Here is a 20,442-nt window from a genome sequence, read left to right on the forward strand (position 1 = left end):
TGTGGCTCAAGTGGCAGAGTGCTAGCCTTGAGCAAAAAGAAGCCAGGGACAGTGCTCAGGCCCGAGTCCAAAGCCCCAGGACTGGCCAAAAAAAAAAAAAGTTCCGAGAGGGGCTGGGAATATGGCCTAGTGGTAAAGTACTCGCCTCATATACATGAAGCCCTGGTTTCGATTCCTCAGCACCACATATATAGAAAAAAGCCGGAAGTGGAGCTGTGGCTCAAGAGGTAGAGTGCCGGCCTTGAGCAAAAAGAAGCCAGGGACAGTGCTCAGGCCTTGAGTCAAGGCCCAGGACTGGCAAAACAAAACAAAACAAAACAGAAAGTTCCTAGAAAGGAATTCCCACCAGCAGTGTGCCACTACTTACCAAACTCTGGTGCCATTTATCCTTATCATGTTTATTCCATAGTAAATTCATGTGGCACCTCATTGAAAGTTTCTATTTCTTTGGTTACCAGTGATTTTGAGAGTCTCACAGTATGCTTGTGGGACACTGGGCTTCCTCATTTTTGAGTTCCTCATGTCCTATGCTTGTTCTTTAGTTATTCTTCTACTTCAGTCATACTTCTACTTTCTTTTATATTGCTTAATTTTGTCTTTATATTTTGACTATTTAGCATACATATCATCTATGTAATAGATGACATGTATGCCACATAAATATAATTTGTTTATGTGGGAGCTTGTGCACATGTGTCTCCATGCTTGGCTTGAACTCAGAGGATGGGTGTTGTCCCTTCAGTCTTCAAGCAAGGCTCTATCACTTGAGCCACAGCTCCACTTCCACATTTTTGATGATTAATTGGAGATGAGATTCTTGTGGGATTTCTTCCCCTATACTGGTTTTGAACTTCGCCCTTCACATCTCAGCCTCCTGAGTAGCTAGGATTGCAGGCAGAACCACCACCAATGCCCAGCTTGATTATTTGTTTTTGATTCCCTCTACTGCACTCTATGTGCTACAGAGCCATATCCCTGTTCCTAATTTGTTCATTTAAAATTTTACAATTATCTTTTCTAAGTCAGCCACCTCTCTACTAATGGTCTACTTATGTTACCTGTGTTATCTTTTCCTGAGCAGAAATGATTTGTTTGGTTTCAGTTTTGGTGTAGCCAGCATCCACCTTCCATCTTCTAGTTTGCTTTTAGGGTATTAGTTAGAAAGTATTTGCACAACCAAACAAGTATAGTATCCTATATTTTCTCCTATTCCTCTATCAGAACTTCTCTTAGACAAAACAATTAATGATCATTAATTTAAAATTTATTTTCTGCCCCACTATATGTTCATTTTATGCTATCTGTCCATAAAAGGAAGTATGGAAATGGCTTTACCTTACCTGGCTCTTTTATTTGTTGGTCTACCCTTTTAATGGCATAATGAAGGGACCTATTCATGTACTTCTAATGACTCACTATCTAGACATTCTGGCAATAGATGCTTTCATTTTTTCACTGTTTTGAGGTATGTGTTTCACATACTAGTTTCAACACACATATTTTGTTTTAGTGGCCTGTTTATATGTTCCTGCTCGTTTCCTTTATTTTTTTTTACTAATAAGTAAAAATGAGCCCGTGATACCAAGTTTAAGTCCTAGTCTCAGACCAAAAACAAAACAAAACAAAACCAAACCACTAAAAACATGCTATTTATCTTTGCAAGAAGTTTACAACCAGAGAAAGGTGGCATCTTTGAAGAAAGAAGGCATTGTGTACAATTAATGACTCATCTACTCATTCTCTTTCTTTACTCATATGCTTCTCTGTTTTAAGTCTCTGTTTTGTTGTGCCAGTACTGGGGCTTAAACTCAGTGCTTGGGTGTTACTTCACTCAGGGCTGGCACTCTACCACTAGAGCCACATCTCCACTTCCCCTTTTTTGCTGGTTAAACACAGTATCACAGACTTTCCTGCCTGGGGGGGCTTTGAACTGCAATCCTCAGATCTCAGTCTCCTGAGTAACTAGGATTACTTGGCTTGTCTGATACTTCTTAACTCAAAAGAGAAGGCCCTTGCAGACCCAATTCTCTTACCAATGCTCTTGTCCCATATTAGCAGAGACTGATTTACATCAAGTAAGCTAAATCATGTTCTAAATTTTTGGCTTTTGTATGAATTACTATGATAATTCTATGAATAGGGCTATGATTCAGTTACATGTTATTGCAGTGGATGTTTGTGAGAATGAAAATATTACTAGAATTTAAGAAAACTGCATTAGAAAATGATGTCCTTGTGGATAGTGACAAATGAATAGAGTATGATATTTCATTTTAGCAAAAATATAATTTGATTTGTTACCTTGCGTAGTGAGTGCCATCGGAATAGCTATAAAGATTTCTATTGTTGAAAAGTTTTACTACTAATTCAATAGTACTACATGCACATTTGAATCAGATTGGAGCAGAAGAAAAAATTATTTCCAGAATAATCAGATTTCCAGAAATAATAAAATTTGTGCTAGCTGAAATACATATTGCCCCCCCCCCCCAGCTATTTATACAGTGAAGAAGGTTGGGAACCTTTGATACTATTGAAAACATTTTGATTATGATAAGCAGAAATGATGGAAGATGTCAGTCAAACCTAGGCAATTTATAGCTTCAGCCTGGATGTTATTAAAATAGAATCAATGTTACAAATTATGTTTACATAAGCTGACTCCTACATTCTGTCTAAAATATCTGTCTTTAGCAAGGTGCCAGTGGTTCATGCTTGTAATCCTAGCCACTCAGGAAGCTGAGACTTGAGAATTGTGGTTCGGAGCCAGCTGAGCCAGAAAAGTCTGTGAGATCTCCAAGTAACAAGCAAAAAGCTAGAAGAGGAGGTGTGGCTCAAGTGGTAGATCACAAGCCTTGAATAAAAAAGCTAAGGGATAGCACCCAGGCTTTGAGTTCAAGCCCTAGTACCAACACACACAGACACACAGGCACAGATACACACATGTCTATCTTCCTCCACATTCCCTTTTCGCCAATACATTGGGAAAGGTCATTTTTTCAGATACATTTGCATGCTTTCTCTTCAGCTTAGAGACCGTGGCTCTAATTGGAAACTTTCATCTCTTTTGGATTCCTTATGATCCGTCTGTGGTTCCCTTCTAGAAACCTGGTCACATCGTCTATTTTGGTAACATTTCTGTCCCTCCCCTTGATGAATCTGGAGGACGGCCTAGCTCCAACCTAAGCCACACTCCCCTTTGCCCCCTTTTTTTCTTTTGTACCCGTACTAGGGATTAATCTCGGGGCTACCTCGAGCTCTTTATTCCATTGTTCACTCAGGGCTGAGGCTCTTATCCCTTGAGCCACGCTCCCAGTCTGGCATTTTGCTGGTTAATTGGAGGTAAGAATCTCATAGAATTTTCTGTCTGGGTTGGCTTTGAGTTGGAGTCCTCAGGCTTTGTGGTTGCTGTTTTAGGCTTGAGGCACCTTGTATTATCATGCCCTCGTTCCTCACTGGTGATCCATTCCCCGTTCTGTCCTCAGTCACTGTATTTGCACACGTTTCCAAAACGAGATGATGCGAAATAAATGAGAAAGAGCGGAGTCCCATGGAGATCTGGAGGCCCGGGGAGAGCCGGAGGCCTGAGGAGAGCGGAGACCGAGGAGAGCCGGAGGCCAGGGGAGAGTGGAGGCCCGGGGAGAATGGAGGCCCATGGAGAGCCGGAGGCCCGGGGAGAGCGGAGACCCGGGGAGAGCCGGAGGCCCGGGGAGAGGCATGTGGAAAGTGGAGGAGGAGAGGGGAGGCCCATGGAGAGCAGCGGCCTGTAGAGAGGCCTGCGGACAGGAGAGGCCTGTGGAAAGGAAGCTAGGAAGGAAACCAGCCCCGTGGAGGCTGCAGCTGCTCCTCGTTCTGGGGTAAGGGGGAGGGGGGGTGCGGCAAGGCAGTTGCAAACTGACTAATAAAACTGATTTGTCACCTTTAACAGTGCTCCACGGATTTTCTCATTCCCCCGTCACATCAACACCTGTTATCCAAACTACTCAGGAAGCTGAGAGCTGAGGATCGCGGCTCCAAGCCAACCTGGGCAGACAGATCCATGAGCCTCTTGTTTCCCATTAACCAGAAAAAAAACCAGGAATTGGCTCAAGTGGCGGAGTGCCAGTGTTGAGCATAATCTCGTCTGGCCCCGTACGCTGGTCTGTCTTGTCCTGCGTGGGCCTCCTCCTCCTCCTGGGGTCGTCTGTCTGTTTCCTCCTGAGTCAGGAAGAACGCTAACAGGTGATTCTAGCAAGTAAGTTTTCAAATCAGCTCCTCACCTTGGCTCCCTGCTCCAGGCTCCGCCCCCAGCCCGGGGGGCGGGGCTTAGCGGGCTTCTGGGCGGGGTTCCAGCGGCGCCCTCTAGGCGCCGGCGCTCTGACGTGTGACGTCGCCGGTTGACGCAGCCGCAGTGCCGCGGGCCTCCGCTGGGACCCCCGCCCCTCCCCTGCTCGGCTCCTCAGAGCGTCCCGGGGGCTGCAGCCCGGAGCGGGACCCGGGTGGGCTCGCCGGGGCGGCGGGGCTGGAGGGCGCGGGCACCGGCAGAACTCGGCAGGCCTCGCGGGGCTCCACGGCCCGCAGAGTCCCGGGAGAGGCGGAACCCGGCGCCGGCCCAGGTGAGGGTGGGCCGGGCCGGGCCGGGCGGAGCGGAGGTGGGCGGGTCCCTTGGGCCCCCTCGCTCGGGGGTCCGAAGGGAGGCCTGACCGGGCCTGGGCCGCCCGGGGTCGGCGTGGTGCGCCCGCGGGGCCCGGGCGGGTGGCGGCGGGAAGGACGGTGCACCTGCTGGGTGGATGTCAGCCGGCAGCCGGGGGAGGAGGACGATGGGCGGCTCCCCTGGGCGGCTGGACCCGAGAGCCTCCCCGCCTTTGCGTCGCTCCGTGGGGTTTGCGTTGTACCGTGGTGCCCACCTCGGCAGAGTGCACCCCGGCTAAGACAAGATGCAAAGACTCTTTGCTTCCGGGCGGTACTCACATCCTCCCCTCCCTCCCCTCCCCCTCTCCTCCCCTCCCCGTCTCCTCCCCTCCCCCTCTCCCTCCCCCGCGGGCCGGGCTGATTGTGGTTGGAAACTCGGGTTCGTAGCAGTCTAAAAGTCTCCAATTTCGGCTCGCTTAACGTTGCCGCTCCCTTGCCCAAGTGCACGACGAGAAGGCTGAGTTACTTCAGTTAGACCCAGGTAGAAAAACGATGAGTTAAACTTGACGCCGGCGGCCCACGCAGGAGGCTGAAGTCCGGGGATCGCGGTTCGAAGCTAGTTTGCGCAAGAAAGTTCCTGAGACTCTGATCCCCACTTAACTGCCCCCAAAAAAGCCAGAAGTGGAGTTCAGCTGGTAGGGCATTCACCTTGAGCTCAGGGACAGTGCCCAGACGCAGAGTTCAGTCCCCAGGACTAGTACAAAACCAAAACCACACAAAGTAAAAACGAGACTGCTTATCTTAGGGAACTATAGAGTGGCTTGTGTACAACCGTATCTAATTATATGTAATATGTTAAAAAATTTTAAATATCCATCTCATGCTTTTCGTGTAAAATATATATAAATATATGCATGCAAATATGTAAAAGTAAAATGTAAATATATGTAAGGTTGAATTATGTAAAACAGACTCATATGTTACATTATCTCACAGTCATCAAAATCCCTCTCACTTAAAGTTGGTTACTATTCTCACTTCATAGAGGAGAGAACCAAAGCCCTCAGCTCCAAAGTTAGAGTTGTGCTTCCGCCAGGTAATCTTGACTCCTTTAGGGCATCTTAAGAGTCTGCAGTGACTATTGGTTGATTTTTGGAAGTGTGCCAGATGGTCTGCCTAGAGATGCAGCTGTTTGACAGGATGTTTCTCGAGGCCACACCTCACCCCTTATTGGGGCCTGAAGTCAGCACCTAGATGCTGTCCCTTAGCTTTTCCTCTTAGAGCTTGCACTGTGCCACTTCAGTCACAGCTCCGCTTCTGGCTTTTTGCTGGTTAATTGGAGATAGTGCCTCACAGACTGTTCTGTTCCTACTGGCTTTGAACCAGTCCTCTAGTTCTCAGCCTCCTGAGTAGCCAGGATTACAGATGTGAACCACAAGCATAAGCTGTTGAGTATGTTTTAATAATAGAATTTGATTCCCAGAAACGTAGGTTCTTTCTATAAGTACAGTGGTTTTGAAATTTTGGAAGAGCTTACTTTAGAAATTACAGTCTTATTTTAGATTTAAGAGTATTTCTGGGAATGTGGCTTAGTGGGAGAATGCTTGCCTAGCATGCACGAAGCCCTGGGTTTAATTCCCAGCACCACATAAACAGAAAAAGCTGGAAGTGGCTCTGTGGCTCAAGAGGTAGAGTGCCAGCCTTGAACACAAAGAAGCCAAGGACAGTGCTCAGGCCCTGAGTCCCAAGCCCCAGGATTGGCCAAAAAAAAAAAAAAAAAAGTATTTCTTGTTTTGAAACTTTAACAAGGAAATAGTGAACTAACCATAAAAGTTTTCCTCCTGAGTGAGTAGTCACATTGGTAATAAAGCCAGAATTCCTTGTCTAATTGGCTAAAATGTTGTTCTTTTTAGATTTGTTAAAATGAAACACTGAAGAGGCCTGTGAAAAACAAGAGGAAGAGAAAAAAGAACATTGCATATTAAAAGAAGAGGCAAGTATTTTTGGCAAGATTTTCTAGTTAAGATAGGAAAAAAATTAGATGATTTTTGCCTTATTTGTAGTTTAATCTGGGTATGGACAGCAAATGGAAATTGAATATTGTTTGTTATGTAATGTGACCTACAAATCATTTTATATCACTTTTGGATTGATGTCTGATTGACAAGTCATTGTTAGCCTCTACTGACCAGAGAAAGACAAGGGAATTATTGGTGTAATTATGAAGTATCAGTATAATTTTCTGCCTGTGTTGCTTTTTAATCTGCTCATGTTTATGAAGAAGTGAATAACACTTGACTTTTTTGGTTTGGTCTTTGTAGAATATTGTAGACAGATGAATACACAGACACTTTTAATGTATGTGTTTTAGTACTGGGGCTTGAACTTAGTACCTGGATGCTGTCTCTTAGCTTTTTTGCTTAAGGCTGGCACTCTACCTCTTGAGCCACAGCCCCACTCCCAGCCTTTTGCTACTTAATTAGAGATGAAAGTCTGATGGACATCCCTGCCCCAGCTGGCTTTGAACAGTGATCCTCAGATCTCAACTGCCTTACTGTCTAACTAAGATTATAGGCATGAGCCAGCATGGCTCCTTATGACTAGGGAATAGGTTCAAAGAGATTCAGTAACTTTGCCTGAGCTATTTTAACACTGAGGAAAATATAAGGAACCCTGTACATTTGAAAACTGTCTTTAAAACCTACTCTGTTTTCAAGGGCTTTGTATTTGCATACTTAGTTGGTACTCTTCCACTTGAGCCAAGTCATCCTTTCTGATGCTGTTTTAGAGATGGAATCTAGTGGACTTTTCTGCCTGGGTTAGATTTGTCTGTGATCATCTGGTACAGGACCTGAGCCATTATTTTTGATTGAATGTTATCTTATTTCTGTTAGGATTTAGAGTTAACAGGTAAAATTGTTTGTGTGAATAGAATCTTGGGACTGAAAAGGATGTAGAATGACTTCCTGGGTAGTAAGGATTATAACAACTAATCTGTTTGTCTTAAGAGGATAACTGTCTAGTTTGCTTACTTAAATGACTAGAATAAGGCATTACATAATTCTGATTTCTACACACAGAAAAGCTAGTTCTAGGTAAAATTGTTAAAGAAGGCAATATTTGCCTATCATCCCTCCACTTTTTTTTAAAAGATATTTTTCCATCTTCAGGAACCCTTGACATTTTGTGGTGTTTTGTAGATCCAGCTTGCTAATGAAAAAAACTTGAATGAGTTAATTTACACTAATGACATACTAATAGTTGATGGTAGATAATAATGCCGTATGTTCTGTGATGTTTTGATCAACAATGAACCACATGTACTACTGAGTGACTAAAGTGACTATAGTGACTAAAGTAACTACCACATTTTAACATAACATATGTTTGTGATGATGGCAGCACCAAGAAAACTGTTCGGCCTGTAGGAAGTATAAAAATAAAGCACATACAATTATGTATAGCAAATAATAGTAACAGACATCGGTGTTGCTGGTTTATGCATCTCTTATGCATAGAACACTTTCTATAGTCATTTCAGAGTGTGTTCTTTCTACTTCTGAAGCAAAGTTCACTATAAAGCAGTGTACCATGTTGTACCAGAACAACCTCTTGTGTCTTGTGTTTAGCTTGTCTTCTGATTTCATCATTTTCTCTTGTGCTTAACTTAATCTTATATTGCGTTACTTGTCATCAAAATCCATTGCTGATGTTGGCAGTAGTAGGTCACAGTGAGTGATTCCTTATGGAAGTGAAATTAAAAGGACTCTGGATCTCGAAGATAGAAAATTTGTGATGAATATCGCTTACCAGTCAGGCAGGTCCCATTCTGCCATAGCTCTCATCTTGAGGTACAGGAGCAATGCGATGGGAGCTGTTGTGGGATCTGCTACATTGGAGGCAATGAGCTGAACACAGTTTTGAGAAGGCCCTGGATCCTCTGTGGAGAACTTTCTAATGATCTGGCACAGAAGCATGTCCCTTTAGCACTGAGACACTCGTTTCCAAAACCAGAGTTTTGTTGTCCTTTTTTTTTTTTTTTTTTTTGGCCAGTCCTGGGGCTTGGATTCAGGGCCTGAGCACTGTCCCTGGCTTCTGTTTGCTCAAGGCTAGCATTCTGCCACTTGAGCCACAGTGCCACTTCTGGCCATTTTCTATATATGTGTGCTGGGGAATCGAACCCAGAGCTTCATGTATACAAGGCAAGCACTCTTGCCACTAGGCCATATCCCCAGCCCCTGTTTTCCATTTTTAAAGACAAGTCTGGCCCCAACCTCAGTGTTGAATTCACTGCTAGCTCTGAGTGGTTTTAGTGATTTGAGAATTGTCATTCATTACATATGTGAAAGGGAGTGCCGAGACCTCACTGGCCTGTAAGACCTGATGAGCAACTGAGTTTTTTTGGAAACTCTAGATGAGTGGAGGAAAATTAGTTGTCACGGCAAATCTTTTTTTTTTTTTAATATATATATATTTAATATTAATTGAACATAAATTTTTTTACAAGGTGTTGTGCAAAGAGGGTGAAGTTACATAGTAGGGCAGTGTGTACATTTCTTGTGATACCTTACAACCTGTTTTTCCATCCCTTGTCTAGGTCAGGTAGACCCATATGCAATATACAATGTATCAAGCACATATACAGTGTTCACAGACTTGGTCTCTACTGTCTCTCCGTCTCCCTTTGTTAACAGTCATATATCAGGGAGATCATGCCCCTTTGTTTTCTGTGTTCTAGGCTTGTCTCACTCAACATTATTTGTTCGAGTTCTGACCATTTCCCTGCGAATAACAATATTTCACCATTCCTTCGCTATGTAGTATTCCATTGTGTATAAGTACCATATTTTTTGGATCCATTCGTCTGTGGAAGGGCATCTGGGTTGTTTCCATATTTTGACGGCAAATCTTCAAGATGGATGCAACCTTGCTATTCTGGAAATGGATGCCTGAAAGTAAGAGGCCAAGTCAAAGTCAGGTTTTAAGGCTTTTAGGGCTAGGGTAAGAGTCTTGCCTGGGGGCTGTGTTTCAGGCTACACATGGAGCACAGGGAGGCCCAGGAACCACCTGGCACACACTCCCAGTGGCCTACAGGAGCAGTAGGTGCTCAGGGATGAGTCAGCGTCTCTTCCCCTCCTGAACTGCGTGGCAATGAAATGGAGAAATATTTGGAAAGTAACATACCTTTCATGATGTGACTTGTTTTTTGGTGATACTCTAGCATACCTCCTTTTCTTGATGGCCTTCCATCAAAATGGTCTCCAAATATCAGGGCAATGTTTCTCCTTCCAAACCACCTCCTCAGTGCAATTCGTGGATCAAGGAATTAGAGTAGTTTTTAAGTCCTGCTTGAGCATTTCTTTCCACGCTGTTGCAACTGAGTAAGACATTCAAGTGATTCCTGCTGCATCGAAAACTTGGCCAGGCTTTGAACCATGTATCCAATGTGTGGATGAGTAGCATCTGCATCTGGACAAAGACTCACAACAGTTGGGGGAGGCAGGGCTATGGCTGTTCTGTGAAGCAGCTATGTAGATTGAGTGAGGATGGCAGTTAGAAGCTCCCACAGGTGGTTCCTGAGAAGTTGACTAATAAGGTGGTGTTGGGACTAGCAAGAAAAGAAAAAAGAAACTATAGAATATGATAAAGAAGAATCCCCAAGAAATGTTACAATGAAGGATTTAAAATTAAACCTAACTCCTCTTCTTCCTTTTTGTTTGTGGCACAGTAGAGTAAATCCAGGGATTTTTTTGTGCTGGGCAAGAGCTCAGCTCAGAGAAAGTTCTAGTAGAAGTTTTTACACACCTCAACAAGGACCTTAAAAGGTTTTAAAATGGGGATCCCAACACTGAAAGGTGTTTATTATGTTAGGAAGAGTGTTGTGGCTGGCTGTGGGAATCTCAACTATGTAATCCCATCTACTTGGAAGGCCAAGGTCTGGAGGTGTAGCTAAAGTGGAAGAGTACTTTCTAACAAGTCATGGATCCGGAGTTCAGTCCCCACTATTGCCAATAAAAAAAGAAGCCTTGATGTGACGTAAAATAAGGCCGCCTCTTAGGATTGGTCCCTCGACCCTCCACTCTTGACGGACAGCTCAGGCCTCCCCTCACAGTCCCTAGATAGGTGCATGTACACCCCTCCCCTTCCTGCCGATCTTCTTGTGCCTTATTTAATAGAAGGATCTACCTCAATAAACGAGACTTTGCACTGGAAAAAAAAAAAAAAAAGAAGCCTTGAGCACAAAAGCTCAAGGATAGCACCCAACCCCTGATTTCAAGCCTAGGACCATACACTGGAAAAAAACCAAAAACACAACCAAATGTTGTGGTCTATTCTGTGCTTATACGCAGATCTGTGTTGGGAAAACAGCAGTGACATTGTGCATATTTCTCAAGAAGAGTCTCAGGCCCAGCTTCGAGGGCTTGGATGGATTGTAGAGGGCAGCACTGTTGTCTGAGGAGGTAGTAGAGACGATGGCTCTAGTGTGTTAGGGCCCTTGAAGACATTCTGCTAGAGAAAATATAGAGGTAGAAGTCAGTGGTAGCAATGATCTCAGCCCTATGGAAGTCTAGGTTAATGGGTATGTTTTTTTTTCTTAGTTTTTAATACAAAGAGCTTAAAAAGTAAAAACAAAATTGAAAAATGGATAAAAAAACTTATAGGATAGGAGCATAAAGCAAATATTTTTGCATAGCTGAACAAGTGTGTTTATATTATAAGCCAAATTTACTAGAGAATAGTCAAAAAGTTAAAACTATAAAGTAAAAATGTTACATTAAGCTAAGGTTAACATTACTTAAGGAAGAAAAGTAGTTTTTAAAACAATCTTAAAAAGTTACTTACTCTTATTTATCCCTCCCGGACTCAAGCTGTATTCATGGTAAGTGTCCTATACAGATGTGCTACTTTCACAAAGCTCTCTCTCTCCCTCTTTTTTTTTTTTTCGGGGGCGGGGGGACATCCCTGGGGCTTGAGCTTAGGGCCTGGGCACTGTCCCTGAGCTGCTTTTGCTCAAGGCTAGTAATCTTTCTGTTTATGTGGTATTGCAGAATCTAACCCAGGACTTCATGCATGCTAGGCAAAGCATTCTACCACTAAGCCACCTTCTATATTTGTACTATTTTTTAGATGTGCTATATTATTTATAATAACATGCTGTATATTATTTGTAGAAGGCTATGCATACCATCTAGGTTTAATGTAAGTGTCCTCTTTCATTGCACAGAGATGAAATTGCCTAATGATACATTTCTCAAAATGTACTTCTAGTCATTAAGTGGTGCAAGACTGTATAATAAAGATATGCTTACATTTTTAAAAGAGAAAATTAGTATTCTATTAAAGGAATGGAGGATGGAAATTTTGGTCTGTACCCTGATGGCATTGTTTTTGGGTAGAGAGGGTCCTTCAAATCACTATGCACTCAGTGGGCAATGATAATAACTATTTTAATACATTTTAGTATTATCTTAAATGTATAAAGATTACATATTCTTTCCTACGAGGTATTCCATTATGATAAGCTCATATATATTTTATATTCTTTAATTGCATAACATAGAAGTGGAAGGAGAATTATGAAGTCATTAGTTTCTGGCCATCTAGCTTTAAACTAGTTTAAAGTCATCTTCATACTACCTGTGGGAGTTCATGGTGTAGTTTAGCCTAGATGCTATTAAAATAATGACTGAAAGCAGCCAGGTGCTGGTGGGTCATGCCTGTAATTCTAGGTACTCAGGAGGCTGAATATGAGGATTGCAGTTAGAAGCTCTCAAGGCAGGAAAGTCCATGAGACTCTCATTTCTGAATAACCACTACAAAGCCAGAAGTAGAGCTATGGCTTAATTGATTGAGTGCTAGCCTTGAGCAAAAAACTTTAGGAACAGTGCCCAGGCTCTAAATTCAAACCCCAGAACTGCACAAAAATAAAAAAAGCAAGAAGGTCTGAGGACATTGCTTAGGTAGTTACTCTATTCTGTGAAGAATTTGAATTTTTTTTTTTGTTGTTGTATTTGTATTCTCTTTCTTGTATGTTTTTCAATGATGAGGATTTTTTAAAAAGTGCCCAGGGTCTTGCAGACACTCTACCACTGAGCTAACACTCCAGGACACTTCCTAAATGCAAAGAAACTGCATTTTCTTCTTTTTCTCATTTAATCTACTCCCCCCTCCCCCCGAGTCCTGGGGCTTGAACTCAGGGCCTGGGCCCTGTCCCTAACCCTCTTTGTACTCAAAGGCTAGTATTCTACCACTTGAGCCACAACACCATGTTCATCTTTTTCTTAGTAGTTTGTCGAAGATAAGTCTCATAGACTTTACTGCCCGGGCTGGCTTTGAACAGCCATCCTCAGACCTCAGCTGAGTAGCTAGGATTACAGGCATGAGCCACCAGTGCCTAGCTTAATTTAATTTTGTTATTGTAAAGGTGATGTACCAAGGGGTTAATGCATACATTTCTTTCTGAACAGTGTCATCTCTTCCTTCATTTTCTCCCAGTTTTTCCCTACTGACTCCTCCTCCCCAAGTTATATAGCTTGTGTTCAATATAGTGTCTAGTGAATATTACTGCTGCATTTGTTTACCCATTGTCACACTATTTCTATGTTCCCTCTTGCCCTCCCCCAAACAGATAAACTTACATACAAGACAAAAGGTACAGAAACCAAAAATTATACAGGACTCTAGACATTCACACAGTGAGACCAAAGGAAGATATTTTAAGGAAAGGATCACACAGACTCAGTAACTATGTGCATACGATCATATAAAAAAATGATGCTTATTGAAATGAACTCCAAGAAATGGAAATGGAACTGAGGTTTTTTTTTTGTTGTTGTTGTTACTTTGCTTTTTTCTCCTTTGTTGCTGTTTTTGTGTTCTATACCTTTTGTCTTATATGAAAACTACATTTTCTTGAGCGTAAAAGAGATCATTTAAGCATTTCTTGCTCCCATTAAATATACTTGCTTATCGGTGGTACTAGCTCTTTGTTTTGTGTGTTTGTTTTTTTTACAAGGATTTACTTATTCATTTACTGGCATGAAGTGAGTAGGACAAGTCTGACCTTAGAGAGGACCTAATGAGGAGATGGGCTTCTAAACTGTTAATGGTAACATTGTATGGTAAGGGCAAAGAAAGTTATTTTTTTAAAAAGAGTTTATCATTTTCTCTATTGCCAGAAATTCTACTAAAGACTGTTGTAAATATTTCAATTCTTATACTTAGTACTTAGGATTTTCTTGTTTATTGTAGAACGTTTTTGTGTATGTTCTGGTCCTGTGGCTTTAACTCAGGGCCTGGTCCCATCTCTGAGCTTTTTTGCTCAAGGCTAGCACTTTACCACTTGAGCCATAGCTCTACTTCCAGCTTTTTGTTGATTAATTGGAGTAAGGACAAGACTCCATTAGCAAAATACCTTCAGTGTGCCAGACATTGTTTTGAATAGTTTACATATGTGTTCTCATTAAGTCTCAAAGTAAACTTTATGAAGTAGGCACTATTACACACAAAGAAACAACATAGAGTAGGGATTTTGCCCACAACCACAAAATTGAAATTTCAGAACTGTCACTGAACCTGGGCTGTCTACTTAGTACCGTGCTTTTAATCTACATAATGGGCTGTTTCTGGAACACTACAGTCAGAATTAGGATCTTCTGATTTTATTATTTTCCTTTATACTGTCTGCACTTGCCTTCTTCCATGTATATACCCATCCTTTCCCCATTCTAGAACATTACAGGCATTCCTTCTTTGATTTTTATCTCAAGGCTATCGTATCAAGTAATTGTTGCTAAGCTATTAACTGAAGTTTGTGAGGCAATATGATGAAGGCTTCTCAGTTTGGTTTTGCTCAAGTTAAGTATTTGCATTAAAAATTTCAAGCATACTTATAAACTAAAGAAGAAAGATATGATGGCAGAATGGTGATTACCAGGGTGGTCTTGTATTTTTGGGTTGTGAGACAGCTATTTGTCTGTAAAGAAAAACCAAGAGATAGTTGCTTAGGCAAGAAATGCCCCATCCCAGCTGCTCTATCTTATCCTTTAGTTGCAATGCTTCCTCCTCTTGACACCCAGATTTACTTAATGGATTTTAACCCATTACTAATATTTATTTGCCAGTCCTGGGGCTTGAACTCAGGGCCTGAGCACTGTCCCTGGTTTCTTTTTGCTCAAGGCAAGCACTCTGCCACTTGAGCCACAGCGCCATTTCTGGCCGTTTTCTATATATGTGGTGCTGGGGAATTGAACCCAGGGCTTCATGTATATGAGGCAAGCACTCTTGCCACTAGGCCATATTCCCAGCCCACTACTACTTATTTTTAAGTTGTCCCAGATTTTGCCCTCAGGAATCTCTTGAAGCTAACTCTGTATCTTTTTCACATATTACTGTCATTCTTTGTCCAGGTCTTTTTGGAAAACAAGACTCATTTTGACTTTCTCTGCCTTAGTTTTGAAATCAATCATTTCTCTCTGTAGAAAGTGGGTTTTAAGAACAAAGTTCTGTGTTTATTTTTAGTGTAGTGTTGCTGCTCCCTGGACATGTTGATGAAGGCATGCATACATTTACATACACATACTTGTACACATAATGTGTAGACACATATAATACACATTTGTAGCTCTGCTTATTTCTCCATTTATATTGAAAACTCTATCTCCAGTTCTTATATATTACCCAGGACTCTTCCTCTCTTTCTTCCTCTCTCTATATCTACCACAGTAACTTAGCTTCCATCCTCCTGTATATATTTATTTAATTGCTTCGTCTGGGCCCATCCCCAGGTGTTTATCTGCCCTCCTAATCCTGTTTCTACTCATGCTGCCTTAAATCCGCTCAGATTGCTCTCCTGCATTGAAGCCCTATTTAACTCTTTCAAGTTTGATGCTTTCCACTTGGTTCTGACTGTATGATAGGGCAACCTTCTTGTGAAGGTGCTCTTCTCACTCTCCTAAGGCTGTTGGTTTTCCCAGGCTCTGAGACTGGATCTAGCTTGCTTCTCCTTGCTGCTCTTCAAGCTGCTGTGGGTGCATTGCACCTGGCCTCTTTCCTGCAAGTATGCCCTCCTTATCATCCTGACCCTGACACTCAGACTTTGACACTCTGAGGCGCTGCCTCTGCTCACAGAGGTAGATACTTAATTGTTCCTAGGAATCTACTCTAAGACACTGAGACTCTTGTTTCTCTCTTCCTCACGTGTCGATGGCTGCCTTTCTTTGCTTTACCTTAAAGTTTTAGGTTGGGTTGTTAAGGAGTAGAGGAAGAAGAAACAACCAACTTATTTTTCTCCCTCTTTCCTTTTTATCATTTGCTCCATAAAGATTATACAGTGCCTGTATTTTTGCTTTTTGTCTTTTGGTTCTTTTTAAAATTTATTTTTACTTTTTTGAGACAAGATCTTACTGTTATCCAGGATGGCTTTAAACTCACTTTGCTGTCCAGGTTGACCTCATACTTGAGATACTCTTGCCCCAGCCTTCTGAGTGCTGAAATTGTAAGTGTGCACCATCATTCCTGGCTATGATAGATATTTCCTATTAGATTTAAGCATAATCTGCCTGGTGCAGGTTACTTACACTATAATCCTAGCAATTTAGGAGGCCAAGATTTAGAATCATGGTTTGAAGCTAGCCCAATCCTTGAGATTCTTATCTTCAGTTAACCAACACAAAGCAGGAAGTAGAGATGTGGCTCAAGTAGTAGAGCCATGACCAAAAATGCTGAGGGAAAGCCAGGTGCTGGTGACTCATCCCTGTATCTTAACTCCTCAGGAGGCTGAGCTATGATCCAGGATCAGAGTCTGGGCAGAAAAGTCCATGAGACTCTGACCTCAAATTAGCACCAAAAATAAACAAGCAAACAAATAAAGAAAACTGGAAGTGGAACTGTGGCTCAAGTAGTAGAATGCTAGCTTTGAGCACTAACGCTCACAAACAGCACCCAGTCCTCCCAGTCCTTGAATTCAAGCTCTCGGACTGGTGCACCCATACCCACACACAGCTAAGGATAAGTGAGAGACCCTGAGTTAAAGCCCTAGTCTTCACACACACAAACACACACACACACACACACACACACACACTCATACTCATTATATCTTAATAGCTGAAGTCTAGTCTTTCATCATATTTAGGATGATGAAATAAAGACATAAATAGGATCCATTGTCTATATTTAGGTAGAAATGTGGGTGTATTTTGTTTGCTGGTATTTTTTGCATTTTCATCATTGAAGGAAACAAATTGATTTAGTAAACCTTATTTATTCAATTCACCTTTTCCCTCTTTCTGTAATTTCTCTATCAATTAAAAAACGTCAATTCTAAATTTAACTTTTGACTTCTTCAGGCCTTTAGATGCTGTTATGGAAAACCTTCAGTAATGGAGCAAAGGAAGAATGACAGTATTGTCCCCAGTATCACTCAATTGGAAGACTTTCTAACAGAACACAATTCCAATGTTGTTTGGCTCCTTGTTGGTATGTCGGATATATTTTCTGGTACTTTGTTGTGTGTATTCCATGTATATGAACAACTATGAGATTTTTAAATAGTGGTTTATTGAACTTGGAATACTTATAATACCACTTACTTATTTTTGACTTTTCAGCAGCTTTTGCTTTTTTGTTTATCTTTTAAATTATATTTTATTATTGTTAAGTAGTTGTACAAAGGAGTTTCCATTCAATTTATGTGTACAGTGCCTCTTGATCAATGTCACCCCTTACATCATTGTCTTCTCCATCTATCCCAATCCTCTCCATCCTCTCAAGTTACATGGTTCCATCGCATGTGTACATTGAATATTATGACTATTCACCCACCATTCTTCTTCCCTGATTCATCTGGAGCCTACCACTTTTTAGGAAATGGGCACTTGCCAGTAGGGTGGTGGGACCAAGAGAAGAGGGGTAGATGAATGGGGGGAGGGAGAATACAATCAATGAGTAATTCATGTCATATACCACAAAATTAAGAAAAGTAAGCTCATAGGTGGATTAAAGGTTGGTGACAGTGTTGAAGGGGGGGTAAAATTGAAAGGAGGTACCATTTAACAAAGCAGTTTATGAATACAATGCATTTTGAATTTTCACCTATTTTCAGGAAAGAAAATGTTAATGTATATATTTCTTGAAGCTTCTCTAGAATGTTCTTTACTTTTTCTTGGATCCTTCATTATCTAACTTCTGGAAAGTGGGTGGAGAAAAAAGATAGTGCACTGAGCTTATTTCTCTAGTGTCAGAGCACCTCTCCGCCCTACCCCAACAGAAACATGTTTCTATTGAAAAACTAAAAAATCGGGCTGGGGATATAGCCTAGTGGCAAGAGTGCCTGCCTCGGATGCACGAGGCCCTAGGTTCGATTCCCCAGCACCACATATACAGAAAACATACAGAAAACGGCCAGAAGCGGCGCTGTGGCTCAAGTGGCAGAGTGCTAGCCTTGAGCGGGAAGAAGCCAGGGACGGTGCTCGGGCCCTGAGTCCAAGGCCCAGGACTGGCAAAAAAAAAAAAAAAAAAAAAAAAAAAAAAAACTAAAAAATCCTCACAGCAAATGTATATTTATGGTAAAATGGAATGGAATGTTTTAATAGGTTTACTATTTATGTGCTTGACAGTGAGCTGTGTTATTTATCTAATCTAGAAAGTTTCGAGGTATATATAAGTAGTTTAAAATAGTGGACCATTAAATAGTAGAGAGGAAAGAAGAAGGAAAGCTAGAGTGAGTGAATGATTGGATGGTATTTGGGAAGCAGGAGGAGAAATACAAAAATAATACCAGAAAGAGGAGAGATTAGCAAGGGCATTTATTACCCAACATATTTTTGTGACAGAATGGTATCTGATTTGAAATTTGGTACTGGAATTGGAAACTGAGAGGAAAGTAGAAAGGGTAACAAAGGAAAAGGAGGATAATGATATTTATGGATATGACATAGGATATGATATCTATGGTATTCATAGATAGGTATTTTGTGTATGTTTCAATGCTCATCATAGCTTCTAATATGTTGGACATTGAGACTTATAGATACTGAATCATGAATATAGGTTATACATCCGTGGTTGTATTTTTTCTCAATTCTTATTTATGCTTCTTTCATGATGCCATGAGTGCTAACAATTTTTAAATCAGAGATCGATCTATATCCAGTTTTCCTTTTTCTTTGGTCATGAGCAGAAAAGCATAGATTTATGCTCAGATCAATTAAAAATGTTTCAAATATATGTTTTCTTTGTTTTTCATTTCTTTTTTCACTGCTTTATACTGTTTTATTAACTAAATAAATACATTCGGGGAAGAGAAAGCCCATGTTTCTGGATATTTGGAAAAATGTTCACCTTTAGTAGGCCAAAAGTACATAAGAAATTCATTCCCAAGCCATTTCCCAAAAACAGGTTACAGCCTTTGGAAAGAAAACTGATGATTTTTTAAATTAGAAAAAAAAGTCAATTAAAAGAAATCAACCAATCTGTTATTTAAAGAAATGAAAATAGAAGTAGAAATTTTCATCTAAAGTCACATTAGGTAGACCACCTTACAGTAAATATTTTGTGGTAGTGAATAAGACAACCTACATTTGACAAATGCCATTGAATGTGTTTCAGTTTTTGCATATAACTCGTTTTGTCATGAAAAATGTAGTCACCTATTAAATTCATATTCCCCTCATGATTGTATAAAAGACCACATAAAGCCATTTCAAAAAGTAGCTTTTCCTTTTGAAAAAGTTCATTTTAAAATTAGGAAATAAAACAATTAAACATGTGCTGCTAAAAGCAATACCCCACTAAGTTATTTGCTTAAAATTATATAACAAAAAACAAAGCAGTCACTAAGTCATAATGCAACATTTTTTAATGGTAACAGTTTGGTCATAGCAAGTGCTTTGGTTTGTCTGTGAAAGTTATATTTAGAAACAATACCTTTTTCCCTCCTTCTTGCTATTGTTTTTTCTTAGAGAAAGGATTTGTATATAATAAGTAGTCTGTGGTGAAATAAGGGCCAGATATGAAATAAGAATGCTGTGGTCTTGATGAAAGTAGTTCTTCAATGCTTCTATAAAGTTCTGTTTCATTTATTACTCATACTTGGCACTTTGTTTTTTGGCTTTCATTAATAATTTATAATAGACAATACTATTTAGAAGTCAACCTTATAATTTCTGATTTTTTTTCCTTTTCAACAGCTACTATTTTGTCCTGTGGATGGATTATTTATCTCACATACTATAATTCAAGGAATGTTGGTCTTATTTTAACATTGGTTCTTAACAGATTATACAAGCATGGCTATATCCATATTGGTAAGTTAGAATAACACTATTTTTTTCCCATACAATTGTGAGATGTATATTATAAATTTCATTTTATCAACAGGTTGTCTATAAAAACACATAGTAGTTTTGGAAACTTACATTTCATGAAGTTTAAAGTAATCTTACTGGACTTTCTCATGCAGTGTTGCATAACTAGAAACAAACTACCATTTAGTTAGGTCTTTTACCCCATCCTTATTTTGTACTGTGCTTATAGAATAACTTTTGACTTAACTTTGCTGATAAGAGATGCTCCTTAAAAGTATTTGAGAGGGGCTGAGAATATGGCCTAGTGGCAAGAGTGCTTGCCTCGTATACATGAAGCCCTGGGTTCGATTCTCCAGCACCACATATATAGAAAACGGCCAGAAGTGGCGCTGTGGCGCAAGTGGCAGAGTGTTAGCCTTGAGCAAGAAGAAGCCAGGGACAGTGCGCAGACCCTGAGTCCAAGGCCTAGGACTGGAAAAAAAAAAAAAAAAGTATTTGAGAAATTTATCATATGAAAATAGAA

General features: G+C 40.8%; 1 protein-coding gene across 8 annotated transcripts in view; it reads left to right on the plus strand.

Moving 5' to 3' along the window:
- Window positions 1-4,384: 4,384 nt before the first annotated feature.
- The window catches only part of Kiaa1109 (KIAA1109 ortholog), a 166,270-nt gene continuing 150,212 nt past the window's right edge, over window positions 4,385-20,442 (plus strand). For all 8 annotated transcript variants that reach the window (XM_048333714.1, XM_048333715.1, XM_048333718.1 and 5 more), the window contains exons 1-4: window positions 4,385-4,595; window positions 6,525-6,604; window positions 16,962-17,091; window positions 19,803-19,919. In XM_048333714.1, the coding sequence (XP_048189671.1) occupies window positions 16,995-17,091; window positions 19,803-19,919 (214 nt within the window). In that variant the 5' untranslated portion in view covers window positions 4,385-4,595; window positions 6,525-6,604; window positions 16,962-16,994. The remainder of the gene's footprint in view (window positions 4,596-6,524; window positions 6,605-16,961; window positions 17,092-19,802; window positions 19,920-20,442) is intronic.

Source organism: Perognathus longimembris, chromosome 24 (assembly GCF_023159225.1).
Source record: "Perognathus longimembris pacificus isolate PPM17 chromosome 24, ASM2315922v1, whole genome shotgun sequence".
Classification (NCBI taxonomy): Eukaryota; Metazoa; Chordata; class Mammalia; order Rodentia; family Heteromyidae; genus Perognathus; species Perognathus longimembris.